Source organism: Boleophthalmus pectinirostris, unplaced genomic scaffold, assembly GCF_026225935.1.
Source record: "Boleophthalmus pectinirostris isolate CB_2022bp ecotype Guang Dong unplaced genomic scaffold, ASM2622593v1 HiC_scaffold_9, whole genome shotgun sequence".
NCBI lineage: Eukaryota > Metazoa > Chordata > Actinopteri > Gobiiformes > Gobiidae > Boleophthalmus > Boleophthalmus pectinirostris.
This window is the reverse complement of record NW_026571541.1, coordinates 39477902-39500401: the sequence shown is the minus strand read 5'-3', so window position 1 is coordinate 39500401 and position 22500 is coordinate 39477902. Positions and strand designations below refer to the sequence as shown.

At 48.9% G+C, this 22500-nt stretch overlaps 2 protein-coding genes across 2 annotated transcripts in view; one reads left to right on the top strand and one right to left on the bottom strand.

Moving 5' to 3' along the window:
* rnpepl1 (arginyl aminopeptidase like 1) overlaps positions 1–16426 on the bottom strand; it is a 16698-nt gene extending 272 nt beyond the window's left edge. Inside the window, exons 1-12 of the mRNA XM_055166740.1 lie at positions 15139–16426; positions 13202–13483; positions 12765–12905; positions 12200–12351; positions 11697–11813; positions 7491–7726; positions 6478–6591; positions 5803–5914; positions 5230–5333; positions 4742–4972; positions 3032–3174; positions 1–367 (exon numbers count right to left, since the gene is read on the bottom strand). The exon at positions 1–367 is cut by the window's left edge and continues 272 nt beyond it. Of these exons, the coding sequence (XP_055022715.1) occupies positions 1–367; positions 3032–3174; positions 4742–4972; positions 5230–5333; positions 5803–5914; positions 6478–6591; positions 7491–7726; positions 11697–11813; positions 12200–12351; positions 12765–12905; positions 13202–13483; positions 15139–15303 (2164 nt within the window). The 5' untranslated portion in view covers positions 15304–16426. The remainder of the gene's footprint in view (positions 368–3031; positions 3175–4741; positions 4973–5229; positions 5334–5802; positions 5915–6477; positions 6592–7490; positions 7727–11696; positions 11814–12199; positions 12352–12764; positions 12906–13201; positions 13484–15138) is intronic.
* A 2355-nt stretch (positions 16427–18781) lies between these two features.
* The window catches only part of LOC129412594 (segment polarity protein dishevelled homolog DVL-3-like), a 13898-nt gene continuing 10179 nt past the window's right edge, over positions 18782–22500 (top strand). Inside the window, exons 1-3 of the mRNA XM_055166604.1 lie at positions 18782–18942; positions 20047–20116; positions 20366–20556. Coding sequence (XP_055022579.1) covers positions 18782–18942; positions 20047–20116; positions 20366–20556 — 422 coding nt within the window. The remainder of the gene's footprint in view (positions 18943–20046; positions 20117–20365; positions 20557–22500) is intronic.

The following is a 22500-nucleotide window of genomic DNA, read 5'->3' as shown; positions in this document are numbered from 1 at the left end:
CATTCTGATTGGGCGCGGCGCCGTTCACTTTCGCCTGGCCTCCATTTTGTGTCCAAACGTTTTGATTGGTCTGTCCTCCATTTTGAATCACCAAACTTCCTCCATTTTGATTCGTCTCCTCAGAGTTTTGACGGACGGCGAGCGGGCTGTTGTGATTGGCCTCCTCGCCGCCTGCTGCCGTGCTCTGATTGGCCTCCCCGCCGCCCGCCGCCGCCGCGCTCTGATTGGGCAGGAGCAGCGCCTGCAGGCTCCTCCTCAGGTTGGGGTGGAGTCTGCGCTGTGATTGGCTGAAGTACTCGGCGGCGTTGCTCCTCATGACGCCGGACGCCATGTCCTCGTACAGCGGCACCGTGTACATCCTGGACGTCTGCACAGAGGCATCGTGGGAAACGGAGTCACACACAGAAACACAAGAAACAACACACACACACACAGAAACAACACCCACACACACACACACACAGAAACAAACACACACACACAGAAACAACACACACACACAGAAACAAACACACACACACACACACACACACAGAAACAACACCCACACACACACACACAGAAACACACACACACACACACACACAACACACACACACACACACACAGAAACAACACCCACACACACACACACACACAGAAACAAACACACACACACACACAGAAACAACACACACACACAGAAACACACACACACACACACACACACACACACACACACACACAGAAACAAACACACACACACACACAGAAACAACACCCACACACACACACACAGAAACAAAACACACACAGAAACAACACACACACACACAGAAACACACACACACACACAGACACACACACACAACACACACACACACACACACAGAAACAACACACACACACAGAAACAACACACACACGACAACAAACACACACACACACAGAAACAACACAGAAACAAACACACACACACACACACACACAGAAAACAAACACACACACACACACACACACAGAAACAACACCCACACACACACACACAGAAACAAACACACACAGAAACAACACCCACACACACACACACAGAAACAAACACACACAGAAACAACACATACACACACACACAGAAACACAAGAAACAACACCCACACACACACACACACAGAAACAACACACCACACACAGAAACAACACACACAGAAACAACACACACACACACAGAAACAAACACACACACACACAGAAACAACACACACACACACAGAAACAACACCCACACACACACACACACACAGAAACAAACACACACACACAGAAACACAACAGAAGACCTCACACTGAAGAACCAACACTTATGGAACCAACAACGACACAGACGCCGCCATCTTGGTCCAGGAGAAACGCCCAACCAGACCCAAACCAGACCAGACCCGAGTCCTGCACCAGGTCGGGTCCCTGCAAATAGTCGCTGAAATGGTCGGGTTTTAACTTTCTGGAATTTTACAGGTGGGTCTGCGAGCGGGTCAGGACTAGGGCCCGACCAATATATCGGTTGGCTGATATTATTGGCCGATACGTGCACCTGGAAACATATCGGTGATCGGTTTAAATCTTGCCGATATTTCCTGTGGTCATGTTCTACGTGGTTCTAAATCTTCGACTCTACATTCTGTTGATTTAATCCAGTTTACAGATAAATGTCCTCATATGTGACTCTGCATCAGAGTGTGTGTGTGTGTCTGTACTGTCCCTGAACACACCGCAGAGTCACGTCACACACGTGTGTTTGTTTACACCTGCAGACACAGATCCAAACACTGAGATTATTTTCCTTTTATGGACAATCGGTTTGAGTCTGGATTAAAAGGACATTTATTAGTGCAGACTTGTGATGTGAGAGGAGCCTGTGTGTGTGTGTGTGTGTTATTAGTACAGACTTGTGATGTGGGAGGAGCCTGTGTGACTCTGAGTGTTGAAATGTGTCGACTTTAAAGCTGGTTTTGTTTTTTTCTCATTGTTTATTGATGATCTGACATAAACAGTCTGTTTTCTATTGTTCTGTTGTAAAGTGAATATATGTGTCTGTACATGTGTGACTGGAGTTGTGTTGATGTAAATGAGCTGTGAACAGAAGTGTGAATGATCAACATTTACACATATGATTCATTACCGTGGGGCGCAGCATTTACGGCTAAAGGTTGATAGCGCTAGTTTAATTTCTTTACTAGCTGCTAGAATGTGATGATGTACAAATGACATTAGTCCGACCAACTGTCTGTAAATGTGATGTAAAGAGGCACAAGAACAAGAAATATTGTCTAAATAAACCCAATTTAAAATCCAACAGAGACAAACCTAATTTTTTTTAAACAATTCAAGATTTACAGTGTATTTTTACATCACTAAATATATCGATGATTATATCGACCGCAACAAAATCCATAGTCAGGTCTAAACCAGGACTAAACCAGGACTAAATCAGAACTAAATCAGGACTAAACCAGGACTAATCTTGGACTTGAGAGAGAGAACCCAGAGACCGTGGAGCAGGTGTCCGCAAAGTGCAATCGGGTTCTGTGAGGCGCAGAGCTCTGCACTGGAGCTCTGACGGCCCACCCCGACACTAAGTAATGGCTGAGTCCTGGTTCAGTCCTGGTTTCAGTCCTGGTTTGGTCCTGGTTCAGTCCTGGTTCAGTCCTGGTTTAGTCCTGGTTTAGTTTTGGTTTCAGTCCTGGTTTAGTCCTGGTTCAGTCCAGTACCAAGATGGCGGTGGGATTAACAGGTTGTGCAGGTGAGATCTAGTGTTGTGTATCCATGGAAACACACACACACACAGACAGACACACACAGACAGACACACACACACACACACACACACACACACACAGACAGACACACACACACAGACAGACACACACAGACACACACACAGAAACAGAGCTGGTTCTGTCAGAGGTTATTACGCCGGATGCCCTTCCCGTGCCGAGCATGAGTGTCGTTGTGTGAAGTGTCTTGCTCGAGGGCACGGGAGCGGGGCCGGACTCACGTGTTTGTGGAGGAAGTCTCGGACTCGGGGCAGCTCGGGGTAGAACAGGCTCCGGACGACCAGCTGCAGCCACCGGATCTGCACCTCGGCGTTCAGCGCGGCGAAGAGGGCGGAGTAACACGACGAGAGGCGGGACATCAGCTCTGAGCGACCAATCACACGAGAGCAACGGGTCAGATGGGGAGAGCACCTGACACACACACAGGGAGGGCACCTGACACACACACACGGGGACAGCACCTGACACACACACACACGGGGACAGCACCTGACACACACACACGGGGACAGCACCTGACACACACACACGGGGACAGCACCTGACACACACACACAGCACCTGACACACACACACGGGGACAGCACCTGACACACACACACGGGGACAGCACCTGACACACACACACGGGGACAGCACCTGACACACACACACGGGGACAGCACCTGACACACACACACGGGGAGGGCACCTGACACACACACACGGGGAGGGCACCTGACACATACACACGGGGAGGGCACCTGACACACACACGGGGACAGCACCTGACACACACACGGGGAGAACACCTGACACACAAACGAGGAGGGCACCTGACACATGGGGGGAGGATGAGGGGGGCGAGTGTGTGTGTATGTGTGTGTGTGTATATGTGTGTGTGTGTATGTGTGTGTATATGTGTGTGTGTGTATATGTGTGTGTGTGTGTGTGTATATGTGTGTGTGTGTGTGTGCATGTGTGTATATATGTGTGAGTGTGTATATGTGTATATGTATATGTGTGTGTGTGTGTGTGTACCGTGTGTGTATATGTGTGTATAGTGTGTGTGTGTACCGTGTGTGTGTACCGTGTGTGTGTACCGTGTGTGTATATGTGTGTATAGTGTGTGTGTGTGTGTACCGTGTGTGTGTGTGTATAGTGTGTGTGTATGTGTGTGTATATGTGTGTGTACCGTGTGTGTATGTGTGCATAGTGTGTATAGTGTGTGTGTTTGTATAGTGTGTGTGTGTGTATAGTGTGTGTGTGTGTGTACCATGTGTGTATAGTGTGTATATGTGTGTGTGCCGTGTGTGTGTATAGTATGTATAGTGTGTATAGTGTATATGTGTGTGTGTATAGTGTATGTATGTGTGTGTACCGTGTGTGTGTATAGTGTGTGTGTATAGTGTGTGTGTACCATGTGTGTGTATAGTGTGTATATGTGTGTGTGTGTGTGTGTATAGTATGTATAGTGTGTATAGTGTGTGTGTGTGTACCATGTGTGTATAGTGTGTATATGTGTGTGTGTGTGTGTGTGTGTATAGTGTATGTATGTGTATGTATGTGTGTGTGTATATGTGTGTATAGTGTGTGTGTACCATGTGTGTGTATAGTGTGTGTATGTGTGTGTACCATGTGTGTGTATATGTGTGTGTGTGTGTGTGTGTATAGTATGTGTATAGTGTGTATAGTGTGTGTGTGTACCATGTGTGTATAGTGTGTATATGTGTGTGTACCATGTGTGTGTATAGTGTGTATATGTGTGTGTGTGTGTGTGTGTATAGTATGTATAGTGTGTATAGTGTGTGTGTGTGTGTACCATGTGTGTATAGTGTGTATATGTGTGTGTGTGTGTATAGTGTATGTATGTGTATGTATGTGTGTGTGTATATGTGTGTATAGTGTGTGTGTACCATGTGTGTGTATAGTGTGTGTATGTGTGTGTGTACCGTGTGTGAGGGGGGCGAGGTCGAGCAGGCGGTCGAGGAACAGGACGATCTGGAAGGTGCTCCAGGAGGAGAGGTCGAAGGGGGCGAGGCTGTGGGGGTCGGGGGGTCGGGCCGGGTCGCTCCACAGACGCAGCAGGTCGTACACGGGCTGAGTGAGAGCGCCCCCTACAGACAGGTCCGGCTCAAAGAGAGGAGCGCCGCACGCCGTCAGCCACCGCTCGAACTCCAGACCTGATGACCACGGCAGGGGGCAGAGGGGCAGAGGGGCAGAGGGGCAGAGGGGCAGAGGGAGGGTCAGAGGGGCAGAGGGGCAGAGGGTCAGAGGGGCAGAGGGACAGAGGGGCAGAGGGTCAGAGGGACAGAGGGACAGAGGGGGGCAGAGGGACAATCAAACAAAACAAAACTAAACTAAACTAAATTAAACTAAACTAAATTAAATTAAATAATAAAAAAAATAAAAATAAATAATAATGTGTAATAGTACTGACCTGTCCTGGAGGGGGCGCTCTGCAGCTCGGGGAAATGCTGCAGGAAACAGACGATCAGGTCCTGAGCCACGACGCTCTTAAACTTAAACTCACAAATGTACTCCTGAGGACACAGAACAAAAAACAAACTCACAAATGTACTTCTGAGGACACAGAACAAAAAACAAACTCACAAATGTACTTCTGAGGACACAGAACAAAAAACAAACTCACAAATGTACTTCTGAGGACACAGAACAAAAAACAAACTCACAAATGTACTTCTGAACAGAGAGAGGACACACAGAGGACACAGAGGACACAGAGGACACACAGAGGACACAGAGGACACAGAGGACACAGAGGACACAGAGGACACAGAGGACACAGAGGACACAGAGGACACAGAGGACAGAGGACACAGAGGACACACAGAGGACACACAGAGGACACAGAGGACACAGAGGACACAGAGGACACAGAGGACACAGAGGACACAGAGGACACACAGAGGACACACAGACACAGAGGACACAGAGGACACAGAGGACACACAGAGGACACAGAGGACACAGAGGACACACAGAGGACGTACTGAGGAAGGCGTCGAAGCGTTCTCTGTCTCCGCTCAGCTCACACAGATACGACACAAAACAGAATCCTTTCTCGTACGTGAACAGATTCATCAGGGAGCTCGGGTTCACCCCTGAAACACACATAGAGACATAAAGAGACTCAGCGAGCTCTAAAGAGACTCACAGGGCTCTAAAGAGACTCACAGGGCTCTAAAGAGACTCACAGGGCTCTAAAGAGACTCAGCGAGCTCTAAAGAGACTCACAGGGCTCTAAAGAGACTCACAGGGCTCTAAGGAGACTCACAGGGCTCTAAAGAGACTCACAGGGCTCTAAAGAGACTCACAGGGCTCTAAAGAGACTCACAGGGCTCTAAAGAGACTCACAGGGCTCTAAAGAGACTCACAGGGCTCTAAAGAGACTCAGCGAGCTCTAAAGAGACTCACAGGGCTCTAAGGAGACTCACAGGGCTCTAAAGAGACTCACAGGGCTCTAAAGAGACTCAGCGAGCTCTAAAGAGACTCACAGGCTCTAAAGAGACTCACAGGGCTCTAAGGAGACTCACAGCTCTACTCACAGGCTCTAAAGAGACTCAGCGAGCTCTAAAGAGACTCACAGGGCTCTAAGGAGACTCGCCGGGCTCTAAAGAGACTCGCCGGGCTCTAAAGAGACTCACCAGGGCTCTAAGAGACTCACCGGGCTCCAGGGGGACGTGCAGTTTGCTCACGGGGCTGTTGTCTCCGAGCAGACGCAGTTGTCTGTGCAGAGCGTCCAAACGAACCACCGTCTCCAGACACGTGAACGCCTCACCTGAAAACACACAAGACCAGGACTGAACCAGGACTGAACCAGGACTGAACCAGGACTGAACCAGGACTGAACCAGGACTGAACCAGGACTGAACCAGGACTGAACCAGGACTAACCAGGACTTGAACCAGGACTGAACCAGGACTGAACCAGGACTGAACCAGGACTGAACCAGGACTGAACCAGGACTGACTGAACCAGGACTGAACCAGGACTGAAACCAGGACTGAACCAGGACTGAACCAGGACTGAACCAGGACTAGACCAGGACCAGGACTGAACCAGGACTGAACCAGGACTGACCAGGACTAGACCAGGACTGAACCAGGACTGAAGGACTGAACCAGGACTGAAACCAGGACTGAACCAGGACTGAACCAGGACTGACCAGGACTGAACCATGACTGAACCATGACTGAACCAGGACTGAACCAGGACTGAACCAGGACTGAACCAGGACTAACCAGGACTAGACCCAGGACTGAACCAGGACTGAACCAGGACTGAACCAGGACTGAAACCAGGACTGAAACCAGGACTGGACTGAACCAGGACGACCAGGAACCAGGACTGAACCAGGATGAACCAGGACTGACCAGGACTGAACCAGGACTGAACCAGGACTGAACCAGGACTGAACCAGGACTAAACCAGGACTGAACCAGGACTGAACCAGGACCTGAAACCAGGACTAGACCAGGACTAACCAGGACTGAACCCAGGACAGGACTAAAACCAGGACTGGAAAACCAGGACTGGACTAACCAGGACTGAACCAGGACTAAACCAGGACTGGAAACCAGGACTAAACCCGGACTGAAACCCCACTGAACCCGGACTAAACCAGGACTGGACTAAACCCGGACTAAACCCGGACTGGACCAGGACCCGGCGTGGTACCGTAGGCCTCGGTGGTGATGCGTCTCTGGGCGTACGTGGCGAGTCCTTCGCTCAGCCACATCTCCTCCCACGTGGCGTTGGTGACGGCGTTCCCGAACCAGCCGTGGGCGATCTCGTGGATCACGTCGATGAGGAGGAACTCGGAGCTCTCCAGGATGGACGAGATGATGAAGGTCAGACACGGGTTCTCCATGGCGACGATCGGAAAGGAGGGAGGGAGGAAGACCACGTCACATCTGCGAGAGGGAGAGCGACAGGAAGAGGAGGAGAGGAAAGAAAGAGAAGAGACAGAGAGACGAAGAGACAGAGAGACAGAGAGACGAAGAGACGAAGAGACAGAGACGAAGAGAGACGAGAGAGACGAAGAGAGACGAAGAGAGAGACAGAGAGACGAGAGACGAAGAGACGAAGAGACGAGAGACAGAGAGACAGAGAGACGAAGAGACAGAGAGAGAGACGAAGAGACGAAGAGACAGAGAGACAGAGAGACAAAGAGACAGAGAGAGAAGAGACAGAGAGACGAAGAGACAGAGAGACGAAGAGACAGAGAGACGAAGAGACGAAGAGACAGAGAGAGAGAGACAGAGAGACGAAGAGACAGAAGAGACGAAGAGACAGAGAGAGAGACGAAGAGACGAGAGAGACGAGAGACAGAGAGACAGAGAGACAAAGAGAGAGAGAGAGAGACGAGAGACGAAGAGACAGGTAGAGACGAAGAGACAGAGAGAGAGACAGAGAGACAGAGAGACGAAGAGACAGAGAGACGAAGAGACATAGAGACAGAGAGATGAAGAGACAGAGAGACGAAGAGACAGAGAGACAAAGAGACAGAGATGAAGAGACGAAGAGACATAGAGACGAAGAGACAGAGAGACGAAGAGACGAAGAGAGAGAGAGACGAAGAGACAAAGAGACAGAGAGACAGAGAGACGAAGAGACGAAGAGACAGAGAGAGAGAGAGACGAAGAGACAGAGAGACGAAGAGACAGAGAGACAAAGAGACGAAGAGAGAGAGAGACGAAGAGACAGAGAGACGAAGAGACGTAGAGACGAAGAGACAGAGAGACGAAGAGACGAGAGAGAGAGAGACGAAGAGACAAAGAGACAGAGAGACGAAGACAGAGAGACAAAGAGACAGAGAGATGAAGAGACAGAGAGACGAAGAGACAGAGAGACGAAGAGACAGAGAGAGAGACAGAGAGACGAAGAGACAGAGAGACAGAGAGAGACAGAGAGAGACGAGAGAGACAGAGAGACAGAGAGACGAAGAGACGAAGAGACAGAGAGACGAAGAGACAGAGAGACGAAGAGACAGAGAGAGAGACAGAGAGACGAAGAGACAGAGAGACGAAGAGACGAAGAGACAGAGAGACGAAGACAGAGAGACGAAGAGACAAAGAGACAGAGAGACGAAGAGACAGAGAGACGAAGAGACAAGAGAGACAGAGAGACAGAGAGACAGAAGAGACAGAGAGAGAGAGACAGAGAGAGACGAGAGAGACACAGAGAGACGAAGAGACAGAGAGACAGAGAGAGAGAGAAGAGACGAGAGACAGAAGAGACAAGAGACGAAGAGAGAGAGAGACAGAGAGAGACAGAGAGACGAAGAGACAGAGAGACGAAGAGACAGAGAGAGAGAGAGACGAGAGACAGAGAGACGAGAGAGACAGAGAGACAAAGAGACGAAAGAGAAGAGAGAGACGAGAGACGAAGAGAGACGAAGAGACGAAGAGACGAAGAGACAGAGAGACGAAGAGACGAGAGAGACGAAGAGACAGAGAGACGAAGAGACAGAGAGACGAAGAGACAGAGAGACGAAGAGACAGAAGAGACAGAGAGACGAAGAGACAGAAGAGACGAGAGAGACGAGAGACAGAGAGACGAAGAGACAGAGAGAGAGACAGAGAGACGAGAGACGAACAGAGAGAAGAGACAAAGAGACAGAGAGACAGAGAGACGAAGACAGAAGAGACGAAGAGACAGAGAGATGAGAGACAGAGAGACAAAGAGACGAGAGACGAGACAGAGAGAGAGAAGAGACAAGAGAGACGAAGAGACAGAGAGACGAAGAGACAGAGAGACGAGAGACGAAGAGACAGAGAGAGACAGAGAGAGACGAAGAGAGACGAAGAGAGACAGAGAGACAGAGAGAGACAGAGAGACGAAGAGACGTAGAGACGAAGAGACAGAGAGACGAAGAGACAGAGAGACGAAGAGACGAAGAGACAGAGAGAGAGAGAGACGAAGAGACAGAGAGACGAAGAGACAGAGATGAAGAGACGAAGAGACAGAGAGACAGAAGAGACGAAGACAGAGAGACGAAGAGACAGAGAGATGAAGAGAGACAGAGAGACAAAGAGACGAAGAGACAGAGAGACGAAGAGACAGAGAGACAGAGACGAGAGACAGAGAGAGACGAAGAGACAGAGAGACGAGAGAGACGAGAGAGACAGAGAGACAGAGAGACGAGAGACAGAGAGACGAAAGAGACAGAGAGAGACAGAGAGAGACGAGAGACAGAGAGACGAAGAGACGAAGAGACAGAGAGACGAAGAGACAGAGAGACGAAGAGACAGAGAGACAGAGAGATGAAGAGACAGAGAGACAGAGAGACGAAGAGACATAGAGACGAAGAGACAGAGAGACGAAGAGACAGAGAGACAGAGAGACAAAGAGACAAAGAGACGAAGAGACGAAGAGAGATGAGTCAAATGTGTCCAGTGCACCAGGACTGAACCAGGTCTAAACCAGGACTAAACCAGGACTGAACCAGGTCTAAACCAGGTCTAAACCAGGACTGAACCAGGCCTAAACCAGGACCAAACCAGGCCTAAACCAGGCCTAAACCAGGACTAAACTAGGTCTAAACCAGGTCTAAACCAGGACTGAACCAGGACCAAACCGGGACCAAACCAGGACTAAAACCAGGTGTGGAGCGTTTGGACCAGAGCGGCGAGGTTCAGTCTGGCAAAGACACTTTAGGAGCCACAAGGATTTAAACATTTAAAAAGTTTCTCTTGTGAAAATAGAAAAGAATCGTACAGAACTTTCCCTTTGTGAAGCCGGACGCCCTGAAGAACACGAGCGGGGGAATTCCCAGAATGCATTTCCTCTGTGGGAGAATCTGTGTAGACCAGGGGTGGGCAAACTACGGCCCTTTAAACCTTTTAATCCGGCCTGCTGAATTTCAATAAATTGTAGTAATAAACCTTGTTAATGTTTTATTTTTCCTGTATTTCCGGTGTTTCCCAGTAGATGGCGCTCTACATGTACACTGAGGTGTGTTCTGTTGCCTCAGTGTTTTATGGGAGAGTGTTCTTTGGGACTATAGTGACAGGAGTGATTCTCTGTTGGTGTTTTGGGACCATGAGCGAGGTAGAAGTGTTCAACACAAAACACTGAACTGTTTCTGTTCAGAAAAGTTTAAAAGTAAAGTTGAAAAACTTGCGGACTGAATATTACAAAGTCTTCACACACAGAGTGCGAGAACACACAATGCATGAAAGTGTTCTACAGGAAAGATTTAGTTGGGTTTAAGCTTGTGCGGGGTGGTGGAAACTGAAGTTTAAGGAGTCGGCTAAAGAAGATACGGAGACGACCAACACTAGATTCTGCCCTGGAAAATATTTCAGAAGTATTTGTGTTTTGGACACATTCACACTCAACTTTACATTGTAGTATCGGGGTTAGTGCGTTTACATGCAGCATGACTGAAAAACCCGACGGTCCCAGAGACTCTGATGTTCATGTAAACACACTCATGATGAACAATGCTCCAGATCAAACAGAAGTCGTTGTTCTCAGACCGACACACTGACTCTGTTCTGTCCTCGTGTCGGTCGCTGTTGAGTTTTGGAGACGAACATTGAACAGAAGTCGATCTGCATCTTCTACTGTTTTTGAAATAAAGAGTCAGGAGGAAAGAGACGATGAGAAGATCCTGAAGGAGAACACAACTTTCACTGCTTTAAAATAGTAACTGTTAGTAATAAAAAAAAGTATTTTATTAATTTAATTTTCAGTGTTTTAGAACAACACATATTTTGTTGTGATTCTTTGTAGTTATTTTCAGTTGAAATTCAAGTTCAGGTTTTCTACATTTCTCATGTTATTTTTTCTCTCCACTCCGTGACCCCATGACCTGTGCCCCCATGACCTGTGCCCCCATGACCTGTGCCCCCATGACCTGTGACCCTGCGCCCTCACCTGCCCCACAGGTACGGCCCGAACAGACGCTCGGCCACACTGAGCCACCGCTCCACACTGCCCCCGAGCTTCTGCACCGCACACGACAACAGACACGGCTCCGCCCACACTCTGCTCCTGACCAATCAGAGAAGAGGACAGGGTTAGACACGCCCACTGCAGAGACACATGCCCCCTCCCCCCATGTGTGTGTCAGGTCCCTCTCGTGTGTGTCAGGTGCCCTGTCGTGTGTGTCAGGTCCCTCCCGTGTGTGTCAGGTCCCTCCGTGTGTGTCAGGTCCCTCTTGTGTGTGTCAGGTCCCTCCGTGTGTGTCAGGTCCCTCTTGTGTGTGTCAGGTCCCTCCGTGTGTGTCAGGTCCCTCCGTGTGTGTCAGGTCCCTCTTGTGTGTGTCAGGTCCACTCCCCGCGTGTGTCAGGTGCCTCTCGTGTGTGTCAGGTCCACTCCCCGTGTGTGTCAGGTCCCTCCCGTGTGTGTCAGGTCCCTCCGTGTGTGTCAGGTCTCACCGGGGCCCCAGGTCGTGGTGTTGAAGTTCTCCGCAGACCAGAGCCACGAGGTACGACGGCACCGGCTCGTCCATCCAGAACTGGAACACTCGCTCCTCTCGACAGAACGAACTCCGAGACGCGCTCATGAGAACCGTGAACCCGTCCGGAACCTGCAGCACAAACACCACACACACACCTGGGTCAGTCCTGGTCAGTCCTGGTCTGGTCCTGGTCTGGTCCTGGTCTTCTCTGAGTGTTTCAGGTGAGAGGACTTTACACCAGAACCTTCATCTGATCCCAAACAAAGAACGAGAAGGAGAAACATCTGAGGAGCAGATGTTTGGAGATTTATTTAAGAACAAAATCTCCCACTGGAGTCCTCCAGAGTCCTTCAGAGTTCTCTAGAAAGCTCCAGAGTTCTCTAGGGTTCTCCAGAGTTCTCTACAGTTCCCCTGAGTTTTCCAGGATTTTCTAGAGTTCTCCAAGGAGCTCCAGAGTTCCCCAGAGTTCCCCAGGGTTCTCCAGAGTCCTTCAGAGTTCTCAGAGTGCTCCCCTCCCCGCCCCGCCGTGTTCCCTCTCGTACCCTGATGGTGGCGCTGTAGGGGCTCTTCACGGCCGGTGTGTCGAAGCAGGGGAAGAAGGAGCGATTACACACGCAGTGACCCTGAGTGAACACCAGGGGGCGAGTCTGTCCACAGGTGAGCTCCGGGTCCAACCACCACACCTGGAACCAAACCAGGACTGTAACTGGACTAAACCAGACCAGGACTAAACCACCTGGAACCAGACCAGGACTGTACCTGGACTATCACAGGACTAAACCAGACCAGGACTAAAGGAACAATAATAATAAGATTTTGAACTCTCAGATTTTAAAATTGGGCAAATCCCAGGACCAATCCAGACTAGGACTATAACAGGACTAAACCTGGCCTAAACTAGGACTAAATCAGGACTAAATCAGGACTAAACCAGGTCTAACCCAGGTCTAAGTACACGCTGACAGAGTGTGAGACTCACGGCCGGTCCGTCCGTGGTGCTGTACCGGATCGTGACCTGGACTTCTCTCCCGGCTCTGAGCTCGGGCAGAACCACCTTCAGCGCCGACCCAAACTCCGAAAAACCCTCCGACGTGAAGACCAGGGACTGAGGCGGGTCCTGGGCTCGCTCCGGGTCCTTCAGGTCCACGGACCGGACCAGGACCGACGGGTGAGAGTCCAGAACCAGAGTCTGGACCCCGGAGCGCAGAGGAGACAAGTCCAGAACCAACCAGCCGCTCATCTCCTTCACCGCAAAGTTTATCTGCACACAGACAAGAAGAGGCACCTGACACACACACGAGAGGCACCTGACACACACACGAGAGGGACCTGACACACACACGAGAGGGACCTGACACACACACGAGTGACACACACACGAGAGGACCTGACACACACACGAGAGGGACCTGACACACACACGAGAGGGACCTGACACACACGAGAGGGACCTGACACACACACGAGAGGCACCTGACACACACACGAGAGGGACCTGACACACACACGAGAGGCACCTGACACACACGAGAGGGACCTGACACACACACGAGAGGGACCTGACACACACACGAGAGGGACTGACACACACACGAGAGGGACCTGACACACACACGAGAGGCACCTGACACACACACGAGACCTGACACACACACGAGAGGGACCTGACACACACACGAGAGGGACCTGACACACACACGAGAGGGACCTGACACACACACGAGAGGACCTGACACACACACGAGAGGCACCTGACACACACACGAGAGGACCTGACACACACACGAGAGGGACCTGACACACACACGAGAGGGACCTGACACACACACGAGAGGGACCTGACACACACACGAGAGGCACCTGACACACACACGAGAGGAGGGACCTGACACACACACGAGAGGGACCTGACACACACACGAGAGGCACCTGACACACACACACACACACACGAGAGGGACCTGACACACACACGAGAGGGACCTGACACACACGAGAGGGACCTGACACACACACGAGAGGGAACCTGACACACACGAGAGGACCTGACACACACGAGAGGCACCTGACACACACGAGAGGCACCTGACACACACGAGAGGGACCTGACACACACGAGAGGGACCTGACACACACGAGAGGCACCTGACACACACGAGAGGGACCTGACACACACGAGAGGCACCTGACACACACGAGAGGGACCTGACACACACGAGAGGGACCTGACACACACGAGAGGCACCTGACACACACGAGAGGAACCTGACACACACGAGAGGGACCTGACACACACACGAGAGGGACCTGACACACACGAGAGGGACCTGACACACACGAGAGGGACCGGATACACGAGAAGCAACTGACACACACACACGGGGGGGAGGGAGGACACCTGACACACAGATGAAGGGCACCTGACACACACGGGGGGGGAGGGAGGACACCTGACACACACATGGGGGAGGGGGAGGGCACCTGACACACAGGGGGAGGGCACCTGACACACAGGGGGGGAGGGCACCTGACACACAGGGGGAGGGCACCTGACACACAGGGGGAGGCACCTGACACACAGGGGGGAGGCACCTGACACACAGGGGGAGGGCACCTGACACACAGGGGGAGGGCACCTGACACACAGGGGGGAGGGCACCTGACACACAGGGGAGGGCACCTGACACACAGGGGGAGGGCACCTGACACACAGGGGGGGAGGGCACCTGACACACAGGGGAGGGCACCTGACACACAGGGGGGAGGGCACCTGACACACAGGGGGAGGGCACCTGACCACACACGGGGGGAGGGCACCTGACACACAGGGGGAGGGCACCTGACACACAGGGGGGAGGGCACCTGACACACAGGGGGAGGGCACCTGACACACAGGGGGGAGGGCACCTGTCGTACCTGCAGGTCCAGGTGCAGGTGACGCAGGTGGAAGTGGGCGTGGTTTGAGGCGGAGGCGACGTCCACCAGGGGGCAGCGCTCTGAAGGGGGAGCAGTACAGCGCCCCCCCGAGGCCGACAGGGAGCGACAGCAACAGAGCGAGCGAGAGTGAGGAGACGACGACATGATCCAGGCTGAACCGGGTCTCAACCGGGTCTAAACAGAGACTAGACTGGGTATGAACGAGGTTTGAGGCGGATCTGAACCTGGGACTGAACTGACTCTGACTGAGGACTAAACCAAGACTAAACCAAGACTAAACCAAGACTAAACCAGGGACTGACCCAGGACTGAACCGGGTCTGAACCAGGGTTTAAATCACCATCTAAACAGAGACTAGACCAGGTCTCAACCGGGTCTCAATGAGGTTTGAAGTGGATCTGAATCAGGGAACTGAGTCTGTCTGAGGAATAAACCAGGACTGAACCGGGACAAAACAAAGACTAGATCGGTTCTAAACCAGGCCTGAACTGGGTCTGAACCAGGGACAAGACGGAGTTTAAACCAGGACTAAACCAGAACCAAACCACCACAAACATAAGGCAGAACGCAGTATATCAGGAGTAAATAAAAGTAAAAATAAAAGATCTGTTACAGAGAGGTGCGGTTTGAACTAAAAAGTGCACTTTAAATTCTTTATCAAGTCATAAAAAATAAAAAAGTTTATAAAATGATTCCAGAGTTCAGAGCTGTGACGACACTCGACACACACACAGGACACACACACACAGGACACACACACACAGGACACACACACACAGGACACACACACACGACACACTCTGGGCCTTTGGCATTAAACCTGCTCTGTTTAAATGATCAGAATCTCTTTTATATTCACCTGCTGAGCACCAAATCCACTGCCCAGACTCTATTCTTTTATAGTATTTATCTGTAAATTGTATAAAAAATATTTGTCAAACTGCTTTTTATGAATAAATAATTTGACTCTTAATTCAAATGTATAAAATGACATTTACATTTCAAGTAGTTTCAAGGACACTTTAGGCAAAAACATCAGGTTTTCCAAAGAAAAGGTTTGATTTTAGTCGTGATAAAGTGCACTTTGTAGTCTACAACCCCTGAGTTATGAAAAAATATTAAGTTAAAACAAATAAAAGGCACTAAAAACAGAAGTTTATCCGCGCCTCGGCCCGTAAACATGAAACTAAGGAGTGTTGTGTTAAACTTTATCCGCCGCTAGCTACATTAGCATTAGCTTCATCTGAGGTCACAAAGTGGCTCAATTAGTGTTTCTTTAAAGTCCAAATAATTCGCTTCTTTCACCAAATAAACACGAATAAAAGAGCGAAGCCAAAAGGCGCAGGAAACTCCAAATAAACTGTCAAAACTGAGTGAAAATGTGACATCCATCAGGGCGGACGGACACCGGCTGCTGCTGCGAGGTCAAGCCGGGGAAGGCGCTCTGTTGCTCGTATACAAGTCTCGCGGTGCCCCTGGAGATCCAGAGCGCAAACGCGACGAGCTCGGCCGAGGAAGGTGGACCGTGGCCCGGCTACGAGGCTCACGGGGCGCCGCTGTCTCACACCAGCTCCAAGAGTCTGTGAAGACACCGGGCTGTCACTCCGAGCTCCGCCGGGGAAGATGCGCCGTCTCCCGGATACACGGTCCAAAGTTTACCGCAGTGTCTCCGCAGCTCCGGCGGGGGGAAAAAACAAGGCCAGTGCGGCTTCGAGTCCACCCGAGAACCGAGCCTCCTCCGCGGGGAGCAGGGGCCGGAGTCTGCCGCAGTGTCCCGAGGTCCCGGTGGATTTGTCCGGGCTCGCGGTCTGGCTCTGGGCTGAAGCCGGGGAAGAGTCTCTGTCGCCCGGATACGGAGCGCGGAGCCTCCCGCTGTGGCTCCGGAGGACAGAGGGACACGGCCCGGGGACAGACGCCGGGGACACGGAGAGGGTGAGCGTGCAGGGACACGGGGACAGAGCCGGAGGACGGACCCCGAGGACAAAGCCGGGGACAGAGACACAAACAGGAAGTAAAGGGCTCGCGGACAAAGTTTAGCGGCCGGAGGGGGGCGCTATGGAGACATCTTTTATTTTCCTCGCATTATTTATTTATTTTAATTTTATTTTTATTATAATCATCATTTTATCCTCTCACCAAATCAGTTTTAATACATAATCTATCTATTTTTTTGTATTTATTGCCTTATTTTTGCACTAATTTTATTTTATTTATTTATTTTCACACATAAAATGACAAAAATAATTCTACTGCACACTCACTTGTCTTTAAATCACAATATTGACTTGATTTTATTTCGAGTTTCTGCCAAGAGAGAAACAATAATCATAAACATACTAAATACACATTATAAACAACAGAAAAGCACATTTCTCGAAAAGGAGAAGAAGGAAATATATATATATATATATATATATATATAAAATATATATATATATATGTGTTTCTCACCTTCACGGTGGTTGGTCTCTCACCCTCATTCAGCTCAGGTCGTCTACCAGAGGCCTGGGAGCTTGACAGTTCTGCGCAGTATCTTTGCTGTTCCCAGTGCTGCACTTTTCTGGACTGAGATGTTCATTGTTTTTCCCCGGTATCTGTTGTAGCCTCTTCCAGTTTGGGGTTACAGCCCCGAGTGTCCGATCACCACAGGCACCACTGATGCCTTTACTTTCCAGGCTCTCTCCAGCTCTTCCTTGAGCCCCTGGTATTTCTCTAGCTTCTCGTGTTCCTTTTTCCTGATATTACCATCACTTGGTATTGCGATGTCAACACCCATATATATATATATATATATATATATATATATTATCCCAAACCTGTTCATGACAGAGTTTCAAAAAAAAAAAAAAAAAAAATCTATCTGTTTGCTTCTGTACATTGATGATGAAACAGATATTTACATATAGCAAAATAAATAACATACTATGCAAACTAAATATAATTTTAACACAGTTTCTTAATTATTTATTTTATTTAGTTATTTATTTATTTATTTATTGGAAGGGTCAGAGGATAAAGACTCATCATGATGTAATTTAAAGACTGGTTTCAGATGACATCACCGTGTTTAAATACAGTTTAAATACAGTTTAAATACAGTGTAAATGTGGGTTTTTGTTGTAACAGCAGGTGAATGAGTTTAGTCACCCACAGAAAATATTCCATTAAATATTTGTGAATAAACTTTTTGGATATTTCATGATGAAGTACAATGTTATTAACAGGAAACTTTGTCTCTTGCCCCCATCTGGGAGTTTGACATCGTCACAATCTAGAAGCCGAAAACCAACCAAGTGTTTATAGAATATTGTACTAAATAAATAAATAAATATTATTATTATTATTATTAAGTTGATATTATTATTCTTATAATAATTAATATTGTATTATTATTATTATTATTATTATTATTATTAATAATAATAATAAAAACACTTGTTGTCGTTTTGTGTGTTTTAAATCAGGTTTATTTTTTTCAAAGGGCTTTTATTGTGAAGGGCGTGTCCGCGGCGGAAGTGCTGTGCGTGCGTGATGCGTCTGGACGTGTTGACGTGAGCAGCATCTTCCTCAGCATCAGGACCAGGACCAGGACCAGGACCGGGCGTGGACCAGGACCGGGACCATGGAGGAGACGCGCGTGATTTACCACCTCGAGGACCAGCACACGCCGTACCTCGTGCGCATCGGCGTGCCCGCGCAGCGCGTGACCCTGCTGGACGTGAAGAACGCGCTGAACAAACCACACGCGCGCTTCTTCTTCAGGTCCGAGGACCGAGACTTTGGGTGAGTCCGAGTCTAGTCCGGGTCTAGTCCGGGTCACGCCCAGTCCTGGGTTAGTACTGGGTTAGTCCTCAGTTAGTCCTCAGCTAGTCCTGGTCCAGTCCTGGTCCAGACCTGGTCCAGGATTAAAGACCACAGCCCACGTGACTCAGGGGAATATTTAATAACCGCGCTCCCTTTGATCTTCCGCCGGTTCAGCCCCAAGACCTGGACTAGATCCAGACCAGGTCCAGACCAGGTCCAGACCAGGTCCAGACCTGGTAGGTCCGGACCTGGTCTGGACCTGGTTTAGTCCTGGTTTAGATCTGGTTCTTGGCTGTTTCTGTTGTAAATATAAATGTGTTAAAATAATAAATCAGATTTGATTTCAAATTGAAAAATAAAACATAAATTCCACAGATAAAAACAATAAAAACAAATGATCGATTAAATTAAAACATGAATAATGTGAATCACACAAGAGCTGAGTCACTACACACACACTATTCACACACACACACACACACACATACACACACACACACATACACACTACACACACACACACACACACACACACACATACACACACTATACACACACACACACACACACACTACACACACACACACATACACACACACACACACACTATACACACACATATACACACACACACACACACACACATACACTACACACACACACACACACACATACACACTATACACACACACACTATACACACACACACACACACACACACTACACACACACACACACACACACACTATACACACACACACACACATACACACACACACACACTATACACACACACACACACATACACACTATACACACACACACACACACACACACACACTATACACACACACACACACACACACACACACTATACACACACACACACACACACACACACTATACACACACACACATACACACACACACACTATACACACACACACACACACACACACTATACACACACACACACACACACACACACACACACACACACACACACACACATTCATGTGTTTAATTCTGTGTGTGTGTGTGTTGTGTGTGTGTGTGTGTGTGTGTGTGTGTGTGTTTTGTCAGTGTGGTGAAGGAGGAGATCAGTGATGATGGAGCTGTTCTTCCCTGCGCCAACGGAAGGATCGTCTGCTGGGTCTGTCACACACACATGTTTACTCCTCTTCTCCTCTTCTCCTCATCCACTCATCCTCCACCTCTTCTTCTCTCTCTCTCTTCTGTCCTTCTTCTTATTTAGACAAACTTCATTGATCCACATTTCTGTTCTCCCTGATGTCCTGTTATGTCCTCATGTCTCCTCTCTCTCTCTCTCCTCTGTCTCCTCTTTCCTCTCGTCCCTCTCTTCTTTTTCTTCTTCTTCTTCTTCTTCTTCTTCTCCTCTCAGCTGGTGTCTGCAGACTCTCAGTTGGACTTCAGAGGTTCTGACGTCATGTCCGTGGCCACGCCCACCAGCAGCACGGCCCCGCCCTTCCGCCTGACCCCGCCCCCTTCGGACAGAGCCCCGCCTCCCCCGGACAAAGCCCCGCCCCCCGAGAGGACCAGAGGCATCGGAGACTCTCGTCCTCCGTCGTTCCAGTGAGTCACAACACCACACGAGCTCAGATAAAGCTGCACTGCGGAACTTTTCTGTCTCTTACCTGCTCGTTTCTATGGAGACTGGGGTTGGGCAATATCCACATTTTGAAACCGTGAAACCGTCTCAGGATTTTACCGGAGTTTACAGTATTATTGTATTACTAAAATGTTTTAGTACGACTTTGGTGCGTGTGAACCACTGTGACCTGCAGACTGTTACACACACGTGTGTGTGAACCACTGTGACCTGCAGACTGTTACACACACGTGTGTGTGAACCACTGTGACCTGTAGACTGTTACACACACGTGTGTGTGAACCACTGTGACCTGCAGACTGTTACACACACGTGTGTGTGTGTGTGTACACACACGTGTGTGTGAACCACTGTGACCTGTCGACTGTGACACACACGTGTGTCCACTGTGACCTGAGACTGCGTTTAGTGACGCTGTTACGTATGAAACTCGACCGACTGAGGCGTTTGTGTGTGTGTGACCTCGTATGAACCACTCGACCGAGGCGTTTAGTCACTTGTAAGATCTTATTTTCTCAAATCTCCGTGCGAAGGACGAGCCGCTCCAGACGAGCCGCTCCAGACGAGCGTCCACATTCTAAAAGTGACACATCCAAAAGTTTCAGTTTTTACGCTCACGTAGGGTGAAATCCACACATGCAGTGGAGCCAGGAACATAATCTCTGAAAAGTTAAAACACAAACCGTCTCCAACGTGACACGAACAGAACAGACTCACCGTCAGCAGCACATCCTCTGTCACAGAAAAAACAAATATTCCACAGAGTCGTGTCCTTTAGTCCGACAAAAGTTGAACCACATCAGCAGCACAAGGAGCAGCTGTTTTTATCAGCACTAACAGTTCATGTAAATGACTCATGTGGGTTTAAGTTTTGTTTCTGTAAAACATAAACAAATGTGTCCTGAAGTCAAAATGCTCCAAATTGCAGAAGTACGAGTATTTTTGGGGGGACCAACTCTCTCACAGTCAGACTTGTGTCTTGTGTTGGTTTTATGAACGTCACGTGACAAAAGGAACAAAACTAATCCAACGTCGTCTCCCCAAGAAACTTTATAAATACTATTAGATTTAAATTGTGATGCAGTAAATTGAAAATACAAACACACTGAGCAAACACATTTAGATATCAGTCAATTATAATTTTATCTCAGGTCTTTATGCTGCAGATTTTCTTTTTTAATGACAGTGATGAAACTGATACTGTTGTTATTTTGTGATTCCGCAGTAAACTGTAATACTGTAATACTGCCCAACCCTAATGGACACGTCACTGCTCTGCCGAGAATGTTCCACAGTGTGACATTAAACAGCTCCACTTTACATTTAGTCAAAACATGCATCACAAATTTCAGACTCCCGGTCATCGCCTCATGTAAACTGGGAAAGATCCACGTTTCATATTTTAGTTTTGGGATTCGAACATCGTCATTGTTGTGGTTGTTGGATCCTAACAGCGGAAAACGACTCGAGAAATGTGTTTGTGAACTTCATAAATGCAAAAGAGAATCAGATGTGTGTGACTCAAACCTCCGTTCAAACTGTTTCTCTTCCCAACGGAATTGAAAAATAGTGAAAGGTGAAGGTGATGGGCAGGATTGATCCACAGGAAGAACCAAAAAGGAAACATTTGTCTGACTAAGAAATCATCCCGAGTTTACAGAGAACATTTTGTATGTGGAGCCACGACAAAACTAAATCCTGTTTGTTAATGTAGAAGAGCAGAAGACAAACAGACTGAGCTGCACTTTCTTGTTCTTGTGGTTTTACACAAACATCACGTCTTGGTCTTTGCAGTGGAAGGTGTTTCTTGGTGAACAGTTGGAGACTTTCACTTTGGTGTTGACTTTTTAATAATAAACAAGGTTGAACGAGGGATCAAGATTTTGTTTTGTCGTCGCTCCACGTAC